Source organism: Cyprinodon tularosa, unplaced genomic scaffold (assembly GCF_016077235.1).
Source record: "Cyprinodon tularosa strain WSP-4 unplaced genomic scaffold, ASM1607723v1 ctg495, whole genome shotgun sequence".
NCBI classification, from domain to species: domain Eukaryota; kingdom Metazoa; phylum Chordata; class Actinopteri; order Cyprinodontiformes; family Cyprinodontidae; genus Cyprinodon; species Cyprinodon tularosa.
In genome coordinates, this window is record NW_024039224.1 from 7,514 (window position 1) to 32,437 (window position 24,924).

Here is a 24,924-nt window from a genome sequence, read left to right on the forward strand (position 1 = left end):
GACAGATTAAGAGAGAAAGTGGCAACAAGTACTGAGTTTACCTAAAGTATGTCGGTGACTTACCCAAATCTTTGGATCCTTGACTCTCGCTGGCAAGTTCGCCCATTCTGACCAGAGCATCAAAGTATCCTTTTGCAGCAAATGTTACACCTGCAAAAAAAAAAAAACATAAAAAAAATTCTTACTTTGAAAGAACTGAATGTAAACAATTTAGTTTTTTAGAAACAGATTCACCAACTTCCTGACTGAGATATCTGCAAAACCTTGCTCAATGGAAATAACTGCAAAAAAATTAATAAAATATTTCTCATAATTTTGGCAAACTCTCATTAAATACTTTAAAAGGTGGATATTTGATTTAAATAAGCAAGAGATTTTCAAACAAACACGCTACTGTAATAAAAACACTATATTTAATTGAACTGGAATCATTACTTGTTTTGGGGATACTACATTTGGTTTCCATGGATATTTCTACTTATATCCATGCATGCTTGTGTTGTATTTGCTCTAAACCTCTCAAAATAAATAGCTGGAAACAGTTGGAAATACTTTCATTTTCTTTCCTCAATATTTTTTCTACTTCTTTTTTTTTAAATACATTCCATTCATTTGTAATATGTCTGCCACAATTTTCTTTTTAATTCCAAACCGAAATCCTATTGTATCCATGAACCTGAGCATGTCTTTATTTCTATTAGTTTTTAAAAGTTCATAGATATAATCTGAACATTTCAAAAGCGTAATTATTTTACTTAAGATTTTATATTAAACCCATTTCAATTGTTGACAATGTGTTGTCAAATGTGTCGCCTGCTTAAAGCAGAACTATTATGTGCAGCTTCTGCTGCTGGATCTATTAGAGTCACATTATTTTATTTTCCCCAACCCAAATTTGAGATTAAAAACAATATATGCAAATCGTCTGTTGTTAAAGTGGGTAAAATATAATTAAAGCAGGTGCAAAAAATGCAGTCACTTTGAAATACTCCATTTGTAAGTGGCCAGCTCTATAAGAGGTTTACAAGGTAAAAAAAAAAAAACACTGTTACTTTAACACATACAGAGTAGAATATAACTCTGTTGCAGATAACATTTGGTCACATTTTTAATTATTGTAAAATGTATTCTATAGTCATTGTCAGTTTAAAAAAAATTTATTTTACTCACATAAGTGTCAAACTTGTCTCTCGGAGACTGGTGGGTAATTAAAACCATATAGAGAAGTAGTTACACTACATTGCTGTCAAATTTTACACAGATTAACTCTTAACACTTGAGATTAACACTTGAGCAGATTTACACTCAGTGTAGTTGTAAATACTCCATTTAGAGTTAAATAGGTTAACTCTGAATTCTTACCACCCAATTTATTACTGTGCATATGTTAAACTGTGTTCAAAACATCCACAGCATGAGCTCTTTGACTTAATGTGAAGTTTGAGAGGACAACCTTAAGCAGAAACAGAAAAAAAAAAGACTGTAGAAAGCAATTTAGACAGTGTCAGTCAAAAATCAAAATTCGATCAATCATTTGGAGTAAAAAAAAAAATCAAGTAAAGCATTTTTCATTCTGAGGCTGATTTCGATGTGAGAGCAACGGCTAACAAAGGAATCAATAACGGCTCAAAGAAAACATTACGGCTTCATCAAAGAAGCAGCATTACAGGCTGTTAACCACATGCTGCTACCTGGCATTTTCAGTCTTCCTTTCCATTTAACCTGCCGTGTGAGCAGGCAGAGACCCTCACTTGGGGAGAGAGCTGATTGAAGGATGAATGAATTAGAGCATATAGAGTTCTTTACAAAGATTAGAGCCAGGTGGTGAAGATGTGAGTGGTGGGGGGGTTTGCAGCTAAAGGAAACATGCTTTGGTTAATTGTGGAAAAGTTTAAGCATGGAGCGGTTCTTGGTATGAAGGTGCAAAACACAGATGTTTTAAAACACTACAAATTCAAAAACATCTTGCTATCATGACGCTCCTATGGTTTAACTTTTAATATGATAATGTAATAAACAATAAACCATCTGGTTCAAAAACTGGCATGATCATAAAAAAATAAATACTCTAATCAACAAAAATATGCATACTTTTGTCCCTATTTTGACTGATTTTTTTTGGACCACATTCAGATTAACCCTAATAGATTAAACATAGCTGAAACAATTGATACGTCATATTCTACCACTAGTATAGTTATTTGTTTTTCAGTTAAAAGGCCATTTTAGACCTCTTTCAATTACTTTGAAACTTTACTGCTTTGATCTCTGAGGGTTTGGACGAGTAATTTATCTTATTGTATCATGACAAAAATGAATGTGTTTTAAGAAGCTTTCATTTTGACATATTGCTTTCTACAATGGCTAATTTGTTCATATTAAACTTGCAAACAACTAAGTGCCTAGAATCAGCTGTCTGTTTACAGCTGGAAAAGCACTGGCTGTAATAGAAATAACCCCTGCACCTCCCTATAGTCTTAGTAATACAGAAAATGCTTGATAAACTCTTATTCAAGTGTTTGCACAAAAATATATGTATAAAAATAATATGTTAACTAACCAGTAGCATTAACTTCTTTTACCTGAACTCAATGAGGATAAATCAGGGTTCTAAAGGACAATAAGCATCCAAACCCTATTATTCAAAATGCTGGCACTTAAGGTCACACAGGACAGATGCAAGTTTTTAAAGAATTCCTGTTTGACTGCCCAGTGGTTCTCCTCCAATCTATGGAGAATAATGGCTACTGCTTTTGAAGGTGAATTCAGCAGCAGTGCACATGACAGGTTGGACTGGACCAGGAGACACCTGCCAGGTGTAGGACACATTTACAATAGAATGGCATGGACAGGCTAATTCTAACAGGCAGATGCAGACATCCCATCAGAGAAGAAGGCTTCCAAGCAGAAAGACAGATGCTACTGTTGGTACCACTTACAGCTGAACCAATGGCAAAGCATGGCATGTGTTTTTTTCTTTTGTAATTTCTTTCTCCACCTCAAATTCATAATTCCAAACATTCCCTGTGTTTGCTTTGATGCGGAGAGTGTGGATAAAAGCAAGTCAGCTCTTTTCAGTTTGCACAGGAATGCCACAGCGCTGGGTGTAAATGATGGTGTGAGTAAAAACAGATTTCAAAGCAACAGACAGTCTTGCTGATAATGCAAAAGCTGCAGGATGTGGAATATCAAGGGCACTATTAAATAAATGATTTAACACGGAGCCTTGAAATATATTGACAGCAATAACAAAATGTCTAGTGAGGGGTCTAATGAGACAGATGGAGGGGATTAACAGATCTTAATGTAAGGTTTAAGAAGACAAAAAGAGCTTATTTCAAAGTCTCAGTCAACCTCAACTCTATAGTATAAACAACATTTTGGTTAGAATAAAAGACAACAATATCGGAAAATATACTTTCTGTTTGCTTTGTACAAAATTTCACTGATGTTTTTTTTTTTTTTTATCTTATGAATAAAAAAAAAATAACAAGATCTGCACAAAGACAAAACAAATACTACAATATTTCTGCATCCAGATCCCACAAGCCTTGCGCGGACATTGGTAGTTTCAATAATTTCAGAGATTGCACCATATGGATAGAAATGTGTCCTCCCAGAGCGTGCTAAGTCCCTTGGGTTGAGCCGATTCTGCAAGGTAGGTCTTTAATGGCTCAGTGAACCCCTACCAGTCTGTTCCCAAGGCACACCAAGTCCAGGGGTATTTATTGTGTGTGTAAGGGAATAGCAGTGTTGGCCTGGGGAGGGAAAACAATCTCTGCTGATGATTTGGCCAGTTTGATGCATGGGGGTTGGGGTTGTGTTAAGTTTCAGGTTTTATTGCACTGTAATCCAAGAGGAAACGAAAGACCTCGAAATATCTTCTTTTTTGGTTGCTTTTCTTTTCCTATCAAAGAATACAAGTTATGATAGAGGCAGTGTATCTCATAAAAAGCCTGGCTACACTACATGTGGATAATGATAATCCAGTTTTCATGAAAAACACAAAGACAGGTAGATATATGAAAGCTAAAAACAGAGTGCTGCCTTGGCTGAGTGCCTAAACCTACAGTGAAGCAGAGTAAAAAAAAAATGAATGAAGGAAAAGAAAGGACTCACTGGCGAGGGCCTTCTCATAGTTCTTCCCCATGGCAACAAAGTTCCGCAAGCAAGGGTTGAACTGCTCCATGATAGTCTGAAAGAAAGACAACACATTGTTGGAGGATGAAGGCTCACTTATCACTACAACGGGGTCAAGAGCACAGAGGACTTTCACTGTGCTATACACACTTACCCGTTTCATTAGCCTCCTTTAAGTTGACAACATCCATTTTACAAAGACAAAAACAGTACATAGTTGTGTTTTCAGAAGTATAATGTATAAAAAAAAATTCTTATTTGATTATATAGTTTCGGATTAAAAGATTACTACGGAAACTTCTCAGAACTTTACACCAGAATGTTTATAGGGTTCATAAAACTGAAACGGAGAACTGTTTATTATGTAAAATAGGAGTCCCTCATTCAACTTTAACTGAATACTGTTTCTGTTTTCATTTAAGGGATTCATCCTCCCATTCCTCTAAATCAGACAAAAACAAAAAAATGCAACTATATATATGTATATATATATTTTATTACACATTTTTTTATTCATCCACCACCTAACCTTGCTCTGCAAGCTGGATTGTTGCAAGATCTGAGATTTTAGTCTCACAACAAATCCATCTTGAAACTCCTGCTAATACGTCAGTCTTGTAAAAACCAGTGAGTCGGACCAATGACATGCCAGCAGTGTTTTTTTGGGGCGGGACATGTAAGAATGACGACAGTCAGAAGAGCCTTGCCTAGGCATGACAACCATGGCTACGCCGGGGGATTCACCTGTCGCAATTGACTCGGTTAAAGCTAAAATATCGACAATAATTGTCGTTTAAAAATGGAGCAAAGATAAGTATTTTGTGAATTTGTAGATGGGAAAGATGGCTGTGCTTTCCCCCCCCCCCCCGACAGGACTTGAAAAAGCTGTGATTTATCAGCTTATTCCGCTAGCTGTAAAAACATCACAATTCCCTGCTACTATTGGCTGAAAGCGTATTATGGAAGGCGGGTACTAGCTGGCACGTCCCCCAATCAGCTCAAAGTATTGTAGTAAACGTCCCTCCTTTTATTGGACAAGCTGAACGGCAGCCATCCCAGACTGATAACATGGAACTCAACTACACATATCAATCTGGATACTACCAGGTTATCCACAAACATCTTCCTTTTAATTATGCTGGCACTATAGTGCAGTTTATTTCAAAATGGACTACTGAGAAGGAGAAGACGTAAAGAAAAAGTAATTACGGGTTGAGAATAAAATCTGGAAAATCTCTCTCAAGAACTGAAGCCTTCTTACATAGGCTGTTCCCCCCAACCCTGCACCACACCTCTTCTTGAGAGATATTTATGTAAGGTAATATCTAAAGAAGATTTAAAGAGGAATGTTAGTTTTTCCTCACTTTTGTGGTTCTTACCAATTATATACAACAATGAAAAACAAGATACTTTAGCCAATAAGTGAGCTACCTTAAATATTTAGCAGATTTTTTTTTGTGTTTTTTTTTTGTAAGCACTAACTCTGCTGTGTAAAAAGAACAGGAATAAAGAAACAAAACAAATATTACTTATATAGTCTCTTAAATTTGGCTGATTTGACCTTTTTGCATTTTTTTATTAAACTGAAATGCAATTTTATTGTTTTATTTCCTCAAATGCATCATCTGTCTTGTAATGTTACTTTAAACATAATGTTCTTCCTCATTTGTTTTTCCACAATTCAGGTACTTTGAATGGTACAAAGCGATTCACAATTAAGTAGATCTTTATTATCCACTTTTGCCTTTCTCAATGCATGACACTAGCTACACATTTCAAACCTATTCTATAGCCATTGACAGCAATATCAAATCATTGGAAGAAGCATGAAGAATGTAAAATAGTCCATTTTATACCTCATGACAGGACATTTATCTCTGTTCTACAAAAGAGCAACACCTATAACTCACTATACTGTAATCTTAGGGTTTACAGCTTCAATAAATCACTATCATAGCAGCATGCCGTGTTGTTTTAGGTACACTGGTACTGAAGCATGTACAGCTGCCAAAAAAAAAACACCTAAATGTATTCTAAATACATGTAAAATACATTTGAATATTTGTTAAAACATTGTTAATTTAAAATACTTGTTTTACATCCTGTAGATGTACAACAAGTTCCACCAGAGTTTCAGTGTCAAGTGTAAAAGTACCTTGTAAAAGTATCCACGTCTTCTGGAATTTTCTATTTCTTTTGACTCACAGCTATGGAGTTAAAATAGAAAAGTGGCTGCACTTTAAATGAGGTATCATATAATATCATCTTGGTAAAACTGGACTAGCATAATCTTTTCTGGGGTGCATGGAATGCATTTACTTCATATATCTTGATATGATTTCAAAGAGCCAATAAATCAAACTATTTCAAATTATGTACTGCATTGGTACAGATACACTGGACTGCAAATAAAGTCAGTCTAGATGTCTTAGAATGTGAAACACTTAACTCTACCCACAATAGTTTTCCCTACTTCTCATCGACCTCTTCCCCACTTCTTTCTCCTGTGCTCCTCCAGGACTTCTTCCAATTAGTTGGTCCCTAGTCAAACACTCAAGAATAACCCGAGGACAGGAACACAACCACAACAGCGCTGCAGCAGCAATAGTACCAACACAAACCATTAATACTGCAGGAGAAAGCTTAATCATCTACTTCTTGCCTGAATCCACACAATGGCAAAAATGAATAAGCAATGTGCCACAAATGACAACCTAAAACAACCCCATCAGTCCATCCTCCTTCCTCAGTTGGCTTCAGCACTTTCTTCCTTCCTTTATTTTTGCTGTCTGTTGTTTTAATAAGAGCCAAGAGTTTGATTAAATAATATGTTTGTGTGTTCCTGCTGTTCTGCGAGCTACAGTTCAGGTGGCCGGAGTGCTGCATAACCCACCTACAAAATAAATATCAATGACTCACACTTTAACAACTCATCAGCCTTCATTAACAGCAACCTGACAACAGAAACTTCTGTTTTAAAGTAGCCTATAATACAGTCTGCACAACACTAGTTTACAGAAGATTAAGACAATGACGAACAACAGCTAAGATGAGGAAGAGTAGAAATTAAAATAAAAAAGACTGAAGGATTTTTTTTGTTTCACAAAAAGGAAAAAAACAGGATTACATTCACTACATATCTGAGTGACTAACTCAAGACCTAGAGGACCCGTATCCTCATGTTTGAAATAATTTCATGCTTATACACAGCTGACTTTAAAGGATAAACAGGCACCTTAAAAAAACTTGACTGATGAGATCATTTAATTTCCTACAAATAATGCAAATTCCACCACACAATATGGAATCATATTTGGTGAAGAAATATATTGAACATTGTAGAATATTGTTATTTTTTGTCCATGAAGCTTGATAAATATAAGCCTTCCAGATTTTTGTGGAAAAAAAGAATACAATAAAATCACAGAACTCTAGTATTGCATGTAAAAATGTTTACTTTTATGCATGGAGCAGCACGCCAGCTCTCATTTTTTCTTTTCTTAGAGAATGTATAGCAGCAAAGCTTATTAAATTTTGTTGGCTATGCAATTTGGATTTTTTTATATTGCAAATGCAGTTTATTTTCCAGTCCTAGTACTAATGATGCATCTCCTTGAATATAAAAATGATGTTGATTAGTATTAGTATTAGCCAGATGACTTTTTTTTTTCCACCTACACAAGCTTGGTTCAACAAAGCAAAGAGCAGTTGAAACGTTGCAATCAAAATGTATCACGTCAATTGCAGAGCTCTGAATCGATAAAGCTAGAGGAACCTTTTTCTCTCCATTTTGCCTAAAAGTGGATAATTTGAACTACCCTCAGATATATTGCAAACAAAATATCTGCATCTGCCAATTTAGCTGGCCAAATAAAAGACAAAGAGTTAATGACGAAAAATATCTGGTCTGTCAAGGAAATACTGAGTCGGTTCTGCACTAAAGGAATATTTTACAACAGTTCTGTTTGCTATTATGTCTTTGTTCTAGTAACAAGAGTTACATTTGATAATGTGAAGTACAAAATCTAAAGTGGTTAGACTTGTTAAAACCTAAACTTGATCATGCTTCACTAATAAGTGTATTTATATGCAGGTTGTTTCCTTTGGAATCTTACTCTGCTTTGAAGAAAGTAAAAGTGAAACTTCATAGGTATTTTTGTCATCAATAGCACCTTATATGAGAATAAAAACTTTTGCACTTGGGATAAAAACTTGCTTCCTTGATTCACTTAAACTAGAATATTAAAAGTGATACACTTCAGTAGAACAAAGTAGGGTTTTAAAAAGACCTTCAGTTAAGACTGCACACATTAAAATCTACTGTTTATCATTCATCACTGTGTTCAATAACAACACAGATTAGCTAACTATTCAATACTTTTAAGCGTTTATGTTCTCTTTGCTCTCAATGTCTGGAATATATTAGTGAAACAGATTTTTATAGGAAGGCAATAGGATTATTTGATAAAGTGTTTAAGAAAAAACAGCAAAGTTATCTTTTTGTAAAATCGTTAGATATATCCAGATTAATCTTTGTTGAGATGGAAGCAGGCTTTTAAATAGGAATATTTCATAGGGTGTACATCTTGGTGTATCACATCTTTAGGCTTTGCACAGTGGTGAGGCATCCGGGGGGTATCCTCCTCAGGAAAATTATGAAATTTAGACTCTCTGAAATGCCATTTCCTGCATTTTGAGGTGGAGTGCAGCTAACTTTTTGTCTGTTTTTTGTTACAACACTACTTTTGTCCTGATTATGGGAAGTATGTGTACTTGACTAGAAGTGGAAATTTCATAAGGAAGATGAGATGATTTTTAGGTACAATAATATGTTTTATAGGTTAATTCAAACAATGAGTAAGTGTAATGCTAAGTTCACACTATACACACTTAGAGCATCAAAAAAAGTCCCTGCTGCTTCATCTTTGATGCTTGTACACATTAAGGTCAGACGGCCTCAGGAGCGTCAAACATGCCTGAGGTCCAGTCAAGTGTGCTTCTGCTGCTCCTGTGTTCAATGGCAGAGAGCGGCTTTGCTACAGTTGCTGAGATAAGTGGGTAAAAAGTAGTTTTAATATATTTTCATGCAAGAAAGTCCCCCTGAAAACATTGTCTGTGCAGTTAGATCATCAAGATTACAATCCTGACTTAAAATATTATTTCCCTGTCAGAGCTGGGCAGATCCCCATATACCGATGGTGCTCTGTCACTGGGAATCCCCAAAAACAGCTGCTTCACGCTGGGCTGCCACTGTTTTTTTTTTTTAAACCCAACTATTCATGGCGGCTGTAGGTAGATGTTAGCATTTTTCACTTACATGGTACAAACTGCAAGCAAGTGAATAATAATAGCGACAATATTTTGACGGCAGGTTTCGACATTTTAAGTTAATTTAGGCATTAATAAACAGTTTTAGTGGAGTGATCATAGCGATCAGCATCAGCTACAATGTGTCCATCTTCCTACCAGCTCCCAGATCAGCTTCTCTGATTGGTTGATGTGAAATTCTATTTTTCCGACTGCAGCATCTGCTGCTTGTGAAATTTTGAGCATTTGAGCGAAGTTTCCAGGGGGGAAATTAGGGCTTACCAAAGCCATACATACCAAGAACAGGGCATACAATTTGTAATATTTTTAGAATGTCCGCCCGTACGGATTGCTAGCTAAAATCCTGGATATAAATAATAAATTTAATTTTCTTTACCCAGTAGCAGGATACAATTACATTAAAGTATCAGAGGTAGAAAGATATTAATGCTTTTAAAAAGTACCAAATTATTTTGAATTAATATGTAATCACGTTTACCAACAGTATTGTAGTATGTAGTCCTATTGTAAAACCTGGTTCCACTGTTTCAAATATTATACATTATTATTCAAAATATTTCTATTAACTTAATACAGCATCTGTTCACTGAAAGTGTAAATAAAATGGTGCTTTATTATTTTTACATTTACTAATTCTAAAGCTGCTAGAAATTGATGACATAACTCACATGATGAAGTCTGTAAAAACAACTTGATATCAGCAACCCACTGCATTGATCCTCAGGGAATTTATGCATCATGAACAAAGAAGGTTGGAACATAATTAGGGGAGAATTCAAACTTGGTTATAAAATGCACCTGCATAAAAGATAACCCAGATCAGTCTGTCTCCGGGAAGATAAAAGACATCCTCCAAAAACCTGCATGGAAATCTTTACTCCTACAAATCTTCACTGACTGATCCTGAAGAAAAAGAAACGTATTGATAAGGATTGGGCAAAGACAATTTGCAGCACACTTTCACTTAGTTAAGACACTACATTAACACAAGAGTATATAACAGAGTGATGGTGTTTTAAAGTGGTGGGAGGATTACATAAAAAGGCAAGTCCCAGTGCGCAATCATTACAGCACTCTCTCCCACTGAAGAGGTTAAAGGTTCTGACACAAGCCTGGCTGCCTTTCCTGTACAAACTAACCAGGCTTTCTGACCAAAAACCGACGAAAAGAGAAACAGCAACACTAATAAATTAAAAATATATGCACCTACCACCCAATTTTTAATATTCATTACATGATAGCTCATATATTAAACATAAGAGAGATAAGGATGCATTTCCACATGTGCAGCAGAGAATAGACAATGAGGCAACCGGTCTTCATTTCCTGTCATTGTTGCTAAATTTGCCATCCCAGTTCTCCTGTACTACATTGTTACCCTAATTGTAGAAGCTAATTGTAAAATGGGGCCAGGAGACACTGGAGGTTGCATGACACAGAGGAGAACAAAAGAAATAACATGCTGTATATTCACTTCCATCCCACATTCTTTTGTTTCATCCTCCAATTAAAAAAAATTTAATTAAAATAATCAGCTAGGGTTGCAAGTGGTCTTCCTCATTCACAAGGAAGAAATCCACTTATTAGAACCACAGTCAAAATGAAAGCACCAGATTAAAAGAGGGCAGAGAAATGCGTTCAGAAAAATTAATCAAACGAATGTCTCAGTGCTGAGATGTAGAAAAAAAAATTAAACTAGCAGGCAGCAGATGAATGAAAATATTAAGAAAAAAGCAATTTTACCCTCACATCCAAACTGAATTAATTTCTATGAAGCAGCAGAAACAAGGTCAAAACATCTGGAGTTGACAGTAAATTTGGTTTGTGGAGAAGTCATTTATCTCTGCTCCTTCATTCTGCTCTCTACGGCCACACATTACACCTACACACACAAAAACACACATATAATGACATGCTAAGAAGGCAATTTGAAAGCAACATCAGCTGATTAGAACCGAGGGGGGGGGGGTTGCACACTGTACTGTAACAGGCCAAGATCCGTCATTTGTTCCCTCTTCTTGTGCAGCGACCACGCCTGGAAGGCCTGAAAAAAAACTTTCATATCGGATAAAGACACTCCTGAGCAATATATTTGTGAAGCCTGCAAAGACCCACCATGCTAATGATGTAATTAAAAGGGACTCGAAAGTTATAGCATGATGTGTATATTGCCAAACATGTGGGATGCTTTTAATGAAAAGAGGCAGGAGTTTAGAATATGACTAAACCTCAGTTACCCTTCCAGTTGACCTAGTCGACCTCAGAGGCAAAGCAAACCAGATCAAGACCAAACATGTCAGGATTGCAGTGTCTCACCATTTTGGCAAGACTCCGAGTGAAAACCTTGTGTTGCCCGAGCAACTAAACTCAGGAGTAAATGAACAGCAGTGTTTCTGTTTTGCTTTTGTGTTTTCCCATTATGCACCGAAAACATGTCCCCCACAGTTGGATTCTCATTTTACCATATAAATCAAAAATTCTGCATAATGCCTGAAACATTTGCTTAAGACCCAAACATTACAAACAACAATGTGGCTAATCAGGTCTGGAAGAATCTAAACCTCTGAGATGTCTGAACAGGATATGAACTAATTGTTGCATGTCAGGGTTATTGGATTAAAAGAGCTTTAGAGTGGTTCAGCAGGCCAAATAGCTGGCTTTAAACTGATAAGTGCCTGTATGAGTGAGGTCAAAGGGTCACTAATAGCCTGGTCATCAAACATCTGGAAAGTTCAAACAGATGAGGCTGAGCATTTATCTATGAACGTCAGCTGACCAGATGAAGCACAGGGAACCACACAGAAGAGAACACGGAATTAAACCGGTTGTCATCAAGTGCGAACATGCTGTTTGCAAATGGGCTGCAAATTGCTTCTGGGTTTTTTTCAGCTTTCTTGGAATTCAGAATTCTCTTATTCCATTGATCTCATTAGAATCCAACTCCTCCCATCAAGATAAGCTCAATCTCAACTTCCTAAATATACCCTTCAAAAAAACACTTATCTTAGTGCAAACAAACACGCATTGTGTTAGAAAACCTATACTGGCCTTGCTGTAGTGCTTAATATATTGTACGTAATTTTTTTAAGCAACTTGGCAATAAACCAAATGTTATCTAGCCCTTTGAGCCTGTGAGATAAGGAAAGTATAAAACAACTGCTTTTTTTGGTTAGATTTATGTTATTTAAATCTCTGCTGAACTCAAGTAAAGCAGACATTATTAGGGGGTGCTGCTGGGTATAGAGCTTATTCAGGCGCTTTGCTAAAGGCTTCTCGGAGACATTTTTTACTTGTTTTCTCCCTCTCTTTCTTTCCCCTAAGGGAATTATCATTTTGTGCTTAGGCTGATAGCAGCTCATCACAAATAGTTCCCCCCTTGCTGTCACAACTGATAATGCCAAACTTGTTGCCATATTGGAAAGATGGCACATGCTGCGGAATGGCTGCATTCCTTATTACATTTCGCCTAAGAGAGGCTAATTTAATTTCAGGATCAAGTCAAAAATAGACAAGTCCCTGTTTTGAGTTTTCCCTTTTTCTACAAGCAGATGGTTGAAGCAGACCATCTAAGATTTACAGGATAGTTTAAGAAGAAAATTGGCATTAAAATTAATTATTAACAAGATAGAAGGAATGTGGAGAACAAAAAGCAATTTATGATATAATCTAAAATAAAATTAACCTGATAAAGTCAACAGAACACTAAGAAAAAACGTTGAGTACTTCCAGTCATACTGACCAAAGTAAAAATGACAGTGTGCAGTCCTTTCATACCTAAAGCCTGACTATGGTGAACTATGCAGAGTTTGAACTGAAAGGTAAACATGGCGCATAGGTGATCAGTCATGTCATCCTCAAAATGGGGCAAAACTTTGAACTGCTTAAACACAGAGAAGATATCCCATGAGAACCATTTTTTATTTTTGTTGTGAAAGACTACAGAACGTTTCACTTTGTGTGACAAAGTTGTCCTGTCAAACTCAGACAGCCACACACAAAGACAAACCAAAGACGTTCTGATCTAATAGATAATGATACTGTCATGTCATGTCAAATTATAGAGCTTTGAAGCATTAGGTGCCATGTCTTGGGGGAAAAAAAAAAAAAAAAAATCATACAGAACTTCTTCGTCTTCTTGTTTAGCATAGATGTAATTCAATAAATTACACTATAAAAGTGTCCCTTCATTTTAATAAATTGAATTAAGAACTGAAAAACTCTTATTAGATATTGATTACAGACAGAGTAAAAACTTAATGTTTATTTTGGAGCTGAGGAAAACCCAATATTCATTTTTTTCAGAAGATAAAATATCAATAAGACTGTTGATTTAACAGTCGTCTATCAGACACACCTCACCCAATGGGGCGAAACCACAACAATGTATCCAAGTATGTTCAGGGACCGTTGAGTAGAAGGAAAGGGTGTGGTAGAAAAAGGTGCATTAGATAAAGGGATAACACAGTATTGAAAGGAATGTCAAACAAAGCACAGTCAATAGTTGGTTGGATATTCACTAGTTGTGGACAGCAGCTGGAGTCATGGTTTCAGGTGTAATCAAACAAAGATATCCAGGATTCCCACCTGCATTCCCGGTGGTAAACCACCTCTGAACCTGAGAAAACACTAAAAGAGTCTGACCTGAGGACTGTTGATTAAGCCTGGCCATCCAGACTTTACAGGGCTTTAAGTCAGTCTGGCAAGACTCTCTGGTCTAAAACAGACCAATCACAGCACATTATGCAGGAATTTATGCGGCAGAATCCCCCATAGTAAAACAGGGCTTTTCTCTACCCATAACAGTCAAGGTTGCAGCCTTAACGGAGTGATGTTTTACTATGTCCTTTACAGTCTCCTGAATGTGCTGGATATATCATTGCTGCTGTAAGAGCTTTTTAAAAAAAAAAAAAAAAAAAAAAGTTTTTAGAGTTACATCCTTAATTATCTGATTGCTTCTAACCTGACTCTCCTAGTCACACGCTGGTCCTGCCTTTGAGATCTGGCTTTATCTGCAGCTTTCCAGGAGGATTGTATATAATGTAAATCCCTTTATTGTCCCACAATGGGGAAATTCACTCTCCGCTTAAATCCATCCCCTTGGGGAGCAGTAGGCTGCCATTGTTTGGTGCCCAGGGACCAGTGTGAGGTTAAGGGTTTTGCTCAGGTATCCAGAGTGGAAGCTGTGGGGATAGAAACGGGTACTTGCAACCTTCTCAGAGCAAAAGCGCACTGCTCGAACCACTAGGCAGACTCTCCCTATATAGCATAAAAGTACAGGTGGCCTAAAGTAATCTTTTCAGATTAAACTAATTTTGGCCCTTCATTTGGAAAAAAAACAATAAAGCCATCATATGATACATATTTAAAAACTAACTGGAGTAAGAGCTTTGTTTTTTGAGCTGAACTACTCTTAAATAGACTTTTCATTATCTATCCATTTTCTTACACGCTTAATCCCAAGCGGGGTCGCGAGGGGTGGGGTGCCTATCTCCAGCTGTCTAGGGGCGAGACTTTTCATTATACTTCAGTTTTAGAATATGAAGTTTCAACAAGATGCAAGAGAAAATTCCAGAATGTAGAGAACAAATAAATGGAGCGCTGCCCTGCTTATTGCTGCAACCTGACTGTCAGCTGTGTGAATAGGCCTTTTACTTTACAACAGATTACTGGAAAAAAAGAAGAGATGAATTTTTTTAAAAAGAGTTATGTCCAAACCTATAAACAAAAGGAAAGTAATGCCACCCACCAATCTTAAAGATTGAACAATCACAATGGGAACATAAACTGTTGTTCTTTCAAACAAGTTGGCAAAAAGAAGGGGGAAAAGAAGAAGAATTTTAGGTTAGGGCATTTCATTGTTCACGAACACTATAGTTTTTCATGAAACTCCACATAGTTCCTTTCTCTGCAACATTTGATATCAGGAAAACAGTTTTTTTTTTCTCAATTTTTGAATAAATATGCTTATTTCAACTATGTTATGTTAAGAGAACCAAAACCTAAAAGTATTATATTATTGGATATAAACATTTTCACATGTGTATATATTGTTATTTGAAATATAGATTTTACAGTAATCATCACTGTAGCTGGTAATATAATAGAATGTTCAATCGTTTTCATTTCTTTACCATAATACCATCAAAAAGTGGCATTTTTTAAATATGGTGAGAATCTCAGACCTTATTTATCTTATTCCCCGAATAAATACAGAAAAAATAAGAATAAGAGTATTTAAAGTAAGTTTTGCATAAAGAAGGTACTTTATGCTTCAAGACCTTTAAAAAAATACATATTTGTTTTTAATGGAGCATAAACAGAATTATAGGAGCTTTCGCATCATTTACGTCTACAGTAGCATGACTCATCGTGCAAGAAAAGAACAAAGGAAACACTAATGCTGAAAAAAGAAGGGTTTCTAATCTTAAGTCTTTTCAAAACATTCAAGACCTGTTTAGATGAGAAAGATTCTCACAAACTATTAAACTCTTCTTTAACTGGCAAACTATGAACTTGTGGCTTAGTTTCTAAACTGCAGATAATCTCTCATCAGTTTAATCTTCTATGCTGTCTGATTTCAGACAGGAAATGCTGATTTATCATTTGTGACCATCTCTGGTTTATTTTCACTGCAGATGGTGAGACTCAGCTGTATCTGCAAATCTTTGTTACTGTGCAATACATCAGTCGTAATGATTTCTATAGATAAGCAAAACTGTCTGTCATTGAACTGCCTCCCACTCCAAATAGCCCTAAAACCTTTTTGTTATACCCCTGTGGAAATAGCTGCAGGGTACAATTTTGGCTGATTCAGTCACAACTTGACAAAACATTCAGCTTTATAACCATGTTTGGCCACAATATAATTTCAAAGAGTCCTTGGGTTAAGTAGGGGGAAACCAAGTTGCTTTTGAAATACTTTCGTTTGTTCATCTTTACCTCTTGGTGCCACTGCACAACAAACTTTTTTTTTTTCTAAATGCCTAGCCAAGTCAGTCTGACTCCCACAAACACCTTAGAATTGCTCAGCTAGTCTAATGCAGAGCCTGGTAGCCATAGCAACCAAAAACTGTACTTACTTTGGCCCTTTAAGTCTTCAACCACAAAGAAAAGTCAATTTTGTAGAGAAAATCAATTGATCTCTACATAAATCTCTAAAATTACCCCACCTAACCGCTGTTTCTCCAAATCACTATAATATGGGGGAAAAACGGAAAATGAATAATTAACTGGTGTCCAAGTCTGTATTACTTCACTGGCAAGACAGAAGATATTAGCTCATTTTATTTGGTATGGTAGTTTCAAAGCTTTTAGAAGGCGGTTTTTATAAATGATGAATGTTCTGTGTTAGGCCCCAATCTGGGGGTGGTTGGTGATTCTGAATGGGGTCCTGCAAGGTTAGACTTTTTAAATCAAGAGTCAAGTAACTATTTTTTTATTTTTTTATTAGGTTAGAAAACATAAGAGTTATACATGCATTTTGAATAAAAAGAAAAGCTTATGAAAAAAAAAAGCCATATCATTCATGTGAGAATGCAGACAAAAAAACATAACTTCCTTTACACAGAGGAGCATGGATAGTCTGTGTTTTTTTTTCTCTATTTCCAAAATAGGCATACAACATTGTGGTTGGTGTTACCCAAAGTGGCAGCCTCTGTCTCAGTTACACAGACAGTTGCCACAGGCATGTTAAAGTTAGTTTATGACCTCTCCATGTAAGGACATTGTCCACTGCTACAGTACTTACTAGAAATTTTTGTCCCTCTTCCTCCCTCAGTCTATAATTACAGTTTCTCCCTCTTCAGTAATTAGGGATTTCAACAAGGATCTGGATTGTTTCCAGCTACCCCCTCCATCCTATCTCTTCTCTCCCACCCACATAAAAGTGTTATTTTATTCCAAGCACAGTAACGTTTATGCCTGTTGTTCTTGTGTCATTTCAGACAGTAGCCACGTTCATAACGTGACTTCAAATCTGCAGCATGAATCGTGATGGTTATGAAGCTTCTCCACAGCCTGCACACAGCACTGCCAGTCTCTGCCCTTGAAAAAGTAACGCTGAGTAAAAGAAAAAGAAAAATGTCTCTTAACCATCCGCCCCCAGACGTGCAGAGAAGGTGGGTGTGTGGAGCAATAGTCCTTTCTCTGCATCGCAGTCAAAGGCACAGAGAACAAAATCTGCTCTTCCACAAGCAATGAAGATTATAAAGCCTCCTGCAGCGGATAATGCAATCAGTTCAAGGCCCCAGGTGCCAGCAGGCATTGACTTGTTGAAACACTATATTCTGGAAGCAGATGTTTGGGAGCCTGAGTCACTTCAGACTCCTTTAAATCTTGTGTTATAAAACAAGCAGTGTCTGATGTGACCGTGCTTTGCCTGAACAAAAAAATAAAAAATAAAAAAAACTCAAGAGAACCTCTGGGTTTTATCTGCATGCAATTGACTTAAACACTATTTCTGTGTGAGAATGTAAAGGATCAGCACTGTATATACACACACACACACACAAACACACACACATATTAGACAAGCCCTGTTTGCATCAGACCTTTTGGAGACTTCTATGAGGAAATTTAACAAATCTCCTGCAATAAAGATAAACATGCTTGCAAAAGATCAAGTGATAGCCCCCCCAAGTAGCCCTTCAAAAACAAAGAGTCCTTTCGCAAAATTATAGGACAGAAACACAAGAAAAAATGGCTCGTTGTTGCTAAGAGACCACCTGTTCTGATGTAGTTCTCTTATCAGAGAATGGCTGATGTGACTGTAGCGGACATCAAAACAACTTTGCAAAAGGGAGGCAAACATTTCAACATTACAGTCACTGACCGCTACAGTAGCATCACTTTGATAATAAATACTGCCTCCAGAGTGCCATGAATTCTTTATGGTATGGATTCAGCAAACTTGTAGAAGCATTCCTTTTACATTTTCTTCCATATTGACAGATTATGTTAACACATTGTTGCAGATGGTTTGCTGAGTTACCATTCTACCAAACTCAAAATGTTCTTTAATAGATTGAGATCCTAGTGAATAGAATAGAGTAAACCTACTCTTTAAAACACAAATCAAAATGATCTGAACCTGGTGTTACATAGTGTATTACTCTGCTGGAGGCAGACAGCTGAAGATGAGTACACTGTGTGTTACGAATACTCAATTGGTATTCAGTAAGGGGGGGGAGCAACGAATGCAGGTTTCTGGCTGATCCTTTACTGACATGTAGGTTTAAATTTTTTTTACTATAACCGCCACTGTCAGTTGCTTTAAAATCACATGTCTGATGCCATTCCCTTCTGAGTATCCTTAAAATCCCTCTTTAATATAACGATTTGATTGTAGTTTGCTAGGTCAGACCTGTTTCACATGGATGCGCCTGACTTCACATCTGCCAAACAGCTTGAGAACTTCTGCTCCAAAGTACATTCAGGAAACTAGGATACAGGATTTTAGATGCATTGGTCCTGATCACTGAGGTGTAAGTCTGATAATTTCACAAAGTTTTAGTTGTTATAAATAAAAAGGTTATTTTTCTGTCACTTTAAGTATCGGCGGATCACCAATCTTCCAAAAACAGATCAAATTGAGCCTGATGTATCAGGTAATCATCCTTAAAACCTTTACACTCCCAGCCTGAGCTGCTCATACAACCACAATGAATCTATACTTTCATGTCGTTTACCCCAAATTTGGATCCCCCAAATAAATACAAACACAAAACATTCAACATTCATTCAATCTGTTACTGTCCAGTTATTGTGAGCCCATGTGAGGTGCAGTCTAAGATTTTAAGGCTGGTTTATGCTACATTGCCAACAGCGTTTGCTGCATTTTATAATCCATGTAGCGCTTTCCCGCTGTGCCTAATATTCTAGGTGAACCCTGTGAGGGATTAAGACCAGTTCCAGCATTTTCAATGCCTCAACATATCATCTAAATCATTTGCAAATGCTCCCCATTGGGTTTGCAAGGTCACTTGCCCATGTATTTCTGTGGATAGTTGCCCACTTAGTTAAAAACATTCCTAGGCGCATATTGAATCCTAGATGTAATGCAGAAGGTGGCATAGGGCTGTGGAAGCTAAAATAGCTTAATTTGATCAGACAGCAATGTGCTAATAGGTCTTACTGTTGTTGTCCATCCTAATTCAATGTTTAACATTAACAATGAGTTAGTTTTCCAAAACACAGTGCCTGCTTATTTCAGTTGCAGTTATTTTCCATCATCTCAAACAGGTCAGCCTAGTTTCCAAATTACTAAGGCCTTTTTGTCCAAACAACTGCTGCTCAGTTGGCATTTATTCTTTAATCACACGGACCATTGTAAACAGAAAAGATGGTTTTGCTTATAAAAAAACCTAATGAATAAGCAATTTTAGAACTACTCAGAGAAGCCTATCTGGCATCAAACACCATGCACCATTTCTTAGGTTTGATGTGAACTTTAGCAAGTCTGTCTCATGTCTTGAGTGGCTTACTGTATTTAATGAGGGATTGTGATGAGAAAACAATGTTTTTAGCAATTGGAAAACACTTAGGTGACCAAATCGGCCCTTTTTGTAAGTAAGCCAACATGTAGTAGCTTTTGTTTTAAACTAGCTAACCAGCAGTGCACAGCAACATGTGGGGGAGGGTGGGTGCTCTGAAACACCCAAACATAAAACAAGCACATTCTTTCCAGCACACCTTCACCAATCTTAACCAAAGGTCCTCAAGTTCTAGAAACTTTACGTTATATTTCTTGAATTCTTAGAACATAAACTTTTAACTTTAATGCATCTGCCTTCATCAAAGCTTAGCTGCTGCAACATCTGGGGATCCTGCCTGCTACCATTACAGCAGATCCATTTAAGATCAAAACACTATTGTGTCTGTCATCAAGATTTAGGAAAATTGTTCAATGTTTTCCAGGATGTGTCAACATTCAGGGAGTGGTATGGGAATATGTAAGCAGTCCTGAGGCTGTTAGAGATGAGCCACACCCTATTATTGCCTCACCTGCGGAGGGTGTGTTTTAAACCTGCACTGCATGTATCAGGGATAGAAAACAACACATCCTCTGAGAAACACTGAGTAAATACAAGCAGAAGTTGCAGCCTTCTACAGGGCGTGTTGGGTCACTTTGCCTTTGGGGTAACCTTCCACTCGGCTCACTGTTTGGGATAAAAATCTAGCACCCACACACAGCCTTATTCTTTTTCCTGAGCTTCTTCTCCGATTAATCCGTTTGCTCACTTTAAGCAAGCCAGGTCAATGCTCAGACTTCATCTGTCCGCTTCATAAGAGGCTTGACCTGAAGTGCCACCTTTTGCAGACATGACCAGCTGGTGGCGATGACAGTAGTGCAGACACCCACCGACACAGAGTGCCAGCCTTAAGTATCAGTCTCACCAAGTCAGCATGGGGATAACGAGATGCAAACCGCCACGTATAGGTCTGTCTGCCCATGAGAGGGAGGGGAACTCAAGTGAGTCACAGAGGATCATGCAGAAATTGCTGGGTTTCCCGTGCTGACTCCCTTGTTGATCAAGATCATCTCAGAGAGCTTAGGCGTGCCCACGGCCTTTACCCAAGAAACGCTTGCAGGGAGGCTCAGTCTCACTCTGTTAAACACACACAGTAAACCGGGCTAACATCAGCAGTTACCCCCCTCATTACCCTTGAAATTACTCAGTATCTGCTCAGCTGTTTGCTGCGACTCCTGTACTGCTCCCTGTCTTTCAACATGTTTCCTTCCTTAAGAAACTGCTTCTTGCAAAGAAAGAAGAAATGCATAGATCTAGTCAGAATCCATACGGTAGATAAACTACTTTAAAGAGAGGTTGCAGACTAGCCATTACTTCTTCACATCATTAGTGGCTCCACCTTTTTTTAGCAATGTACTCTACAGCAATGTATGATTATTTCCCCATCCAAATACCTTCTAACTAACAGAGTATTAGACTGAAAACATGGATGTGTCACTGATCTGGACTAAAAAGAAATAATTGAATATTATAAGTAATAAATATGAATAATCATTAACTTAGAGAGCACTCCTTTGGGCTTATCGATTTTTTTTTTAAATGAAGCAATTAACATAATTTATAAGAAGAGATATAAATGTAATAAAAATAAAAAGCTATTAATTTGTTTCTTTGCTTTGATCACAATTATTAGACAAAAGGAGATCTCATTTCAACATGTTAAAGCTAATGAAAAAGCCTCTCCAAAGCCTTTCCTCTGTGTGTCAGGGTTAGTTTTTTTCCTTAAAGGACAACTCAAGAAAAACACTGTTCTCTGGAAAAGCCAGGTTGGGTCAGACCATCTTTATAGGGTAACCAAACAAACTTTGCTGTTCTAAAATACATTTAGAAGACAAGGATCTACTGCTCAACCAACAATAAATGTAGGATTGTGTTATTTTATTGAAAACAAATTTACCTTGTTAAAAATATAACAGTACTAATGCATGGATTCCATTTAAGTATACACTCTAAAAAGAGAGGTAGTACCCCTAGGACTCCTTCAAGTGCCCAAAAGAATACTGGATCCCACCAGTGAGAATCATTGTGGTTCTATGAATGAAACTGCAGTGAATGACAGCAGGTCATTTAAAACAAACTGAATCAAAAAAAGAAAAATGTGGTTATAAAAATAACCAGTAGTCAATGTTGTTCTGCATAAAAGTACAGAGCGATTACATCACTGTGTTTTACTCTTTGGTCCAATAAAAGTCAACTGGTTTTCCTCACTCTCTTGATTACTTAAATACCATTATTTTACAGCACTATGGGATTTAAAACCATTTAAATATTAGATAACATAGCTCTTATTTACTTGACCTGTATCCACAGTATCAGGGTTTGTTTGTTTGCCCAATATAAACTTTACTGTACCTCAGAGTTTATAACTAGACAAAAAAAAAAATAAAAAATCACATGCAGTTTGACCATTTGTTTACTAAATTTGGTTGTTGATCTTAGCTTTGAGGAAAATATTAAATGAAATATTTGCTGAACTTTGATGACAGATATTTAATGCAAAACTGATGATATCTGATCTCTGAACAATTTTTGATGCATCTAAAGTATTGAATAGTTTTAATTTTTTTGTTTGTTTTTTTTTGTTTGTGTGATAACTCTGTGTGGTTTTATTATTTGCAATAATGATTAAATCCAATTTTTTTGGATTACTGATTATGTTCAGATTTTTGTCTTAAAACTCCAAAAAGTAGAAGAAGATCAAATTCTGTACAGGACTAGTTTTTTTAGAGCAGAAAATAGCATTTTTGCTTGGGTGTTATTCGCCACAGGGTCAGATCCCCAGAGTGGGAGAGGGACTGCCTTCCCACTCCACTGCCCCTCAGAGTTCGTGCCTGTCAGGGCTCTGACGGTTGCCTCCTCCCCTGTGACCAAGGTTCACTGCTGCGTTTGCACTTGAATGAACAAAACAATCTCCAGACAACTTCCACTGACCCTAAACGGTAGACACCTATAACATGTCTTCCTTAAATAAAGCCCATGACTTGAAATAAAAAGAGGGAGTAATCCTAATAGTGCAGGAGATCCGACCAAGAGATAAGACATATGAGGCAGCAAAACTATTCTGATCCTAGACAACATGTATCCTTTGTTTTTCATTTTTAAAATGTCCTGTTCAAACATAATCTCAGTTCAAACATAAAAGTTTGCCAGAAATGTATGGTGGATATTTGTACAGCAGCCGGTTTCAATGTAAAAGACACATTAATTAAAGGTAGCAAAGGATGTACAATCAGATTCAGTAAGTTAGAACATGAGGGTCATTGTCAGACTGAAAGAACTTCCTGAAAAAAAAAAAACTTTAGTTTTAATTAGGCTCTATATTGAGGCATTAGAAATTTGAGGTTTTTACTGATCTGATGTAATATGCTAACTTCAAATGTAATGTTATCAATAGCTGTAGGGCGAAAAATATATAATTAACCAATGAGTTTGCAAACATCATCATGTAATTAGGCCATACAATGTGCTTCATTTAGTGAACCTTGTACAAAAACAATTAGTACGGAATTAGTTTAATAATAATCTACATTAATGTTACAATATGCAGGGATACACTCATCCAGTAGGAAATATATAAAAGGTTAGATGTAGAAAAACTTCAACTTACCAAAACATAAATTAAATAAACTTTGTGATATAGACTTCGGCAACTTTTAGTAGAGCTTTTCAGACAGTAAATTAACATTTCCATTCTAAAAAGTGCAGCAGTGATCAAAGAAAAAAAAATGGTGCAAAAAATGCATTGATATGGAAGGTCAGAGCATTAATAAACATGGTGCAAATATGCAGTATTTTTGATTTGGTGTTATCAGTGTGATGCAGATATCTATATATATATCTATCTATCTATCTATCTATCTATCTATCTATCTATCTATCTATCTATCTATCTATCTATATATAGACACACACCCTCTGAGGCATGACAAACAGTGTAGAGGGAAGCCAGCACTATGTTTAAATGAGTTACTCCTCAATTACAGTTAAAACTCTATAATAAATGGTCCACCTGTAAGTTTAGCATTTTATCCGGCTGTTATTTCATACATCATAGAACCCAAAGCGTGGCAAAAAAAAATAAAAAATCTAAGACTTTTATTCACCACTAATAAAATTAATCACATTTTTTCCCCCCCATTCCTGTAATGAAGGATTAAATCCTGCCTGCCAAGTCCACACAGGTCTCTGTATGAAAAACAGGTTTGAGAGAAAGAGGACTAATGTTTACTTGTTGCAACAGAGGCTCAACCCTCCCTGTCGAACACAGTCCATTGGAATGCAGAATGTTCCCATTTCAAAGAATCAGGCTTGCATAAATCTACTAGTTTGCAGTGAATAGCCCTAACCTAAACTGTCATGAGCTCAGTACACAAACTAATTTAAAAGGCCTGAGTTTGATGCGGATATGACCCTGATTTTGTGGGTCAGGGATTGGTTTTCCTGAAAGGTGTCGGTGTAATTAACCTGTGAGACATTAAAAAAAAAAAGGACAGTGGGAATTTGTTTATTTTGACAAGAAAATTAAAACAAACAAACCAACTCAGCTTTTGTGCATTTTCTTATAGGAATCGAGAAGGAAAAATTGGGGTAACTTATGAACCGCTAAACTCGTGCATACATCCAAACTTTATCAATTAGTTCAGACTTACCTTGTAAACATTTTCCGTCAAGCGATGAACCTCGTCTGTGCGAGACATGGTGAGATCTTCAGCCAGGACCATAAACGGTTTTGATAGTAAAAAAACGTTTATCCGCGTAAAAAATGGAGTGGGCAGGTAGAGGAAAATAATACTAAAAAAAAAAAAAGAAAAAAAAAAAAAAACAAGTTGGAGGTAACAGCGAGCGACAGAAACGCTACCGCAGGAATGAAGCTGCGCTCCCCAAACCTACAAACTAAACACACCTTCCCTCTCACGCGCTGACAGCC

General features: G+C 36.7%; 1 protein-coding gene across 1 annotated transcript; it reads right to left on the reverse strand.

The window, feature by feature from the left end:
• On the reverse strand, nt 1–24,866 carry LOC119794842 (brain-specific angiogenesis inhibitor 1-associated protein 2-like). The gene is made up of 3 exons (XM_038302551.1): nt 24,647–24,866; nt 4,120–4,195; nt 1–150 (listed from the first exon to the last, which is right to left on the reverse strand). Exons 1-3 carry the CDS (start codon nt 24,716–24,718, stop codon nt 38–40), a joined length of 261 nt encoding a protein of 86 aa, XP_038158479.1. The 5' UTR covers nt 24,719–24,866; the 3' UTR covers nt 1–37.
• Nucleotides 24,867–24,924: the final 58 nt, after the last annotated feature.

Bases quoted from the DNA above. Each gene is read 5' to 3' on its own strand.
- LOC119794842 (XM_038302551.1), bottom strand. From the start codon at position 24,718: ATGGTCCTGGCTGAAGATCTCACCATGTCTCGCACAGACGAGGTTCAT. The intron at 4,196-24,646 runs GTAAGTCTGAAC...TCTTTCTTTCAG, and splicing joins TGACGGAAAATGTTTACAAG to ACTATCATGGAGCAGTTCAA. The intron at 151-4,119 runs GTGAGTCCTTTC...TTTTTTTTGCAG, and splicing joins CTATGAGAAGGCCCTCGCCA to GTGTAACATTTGCTGCAAAA.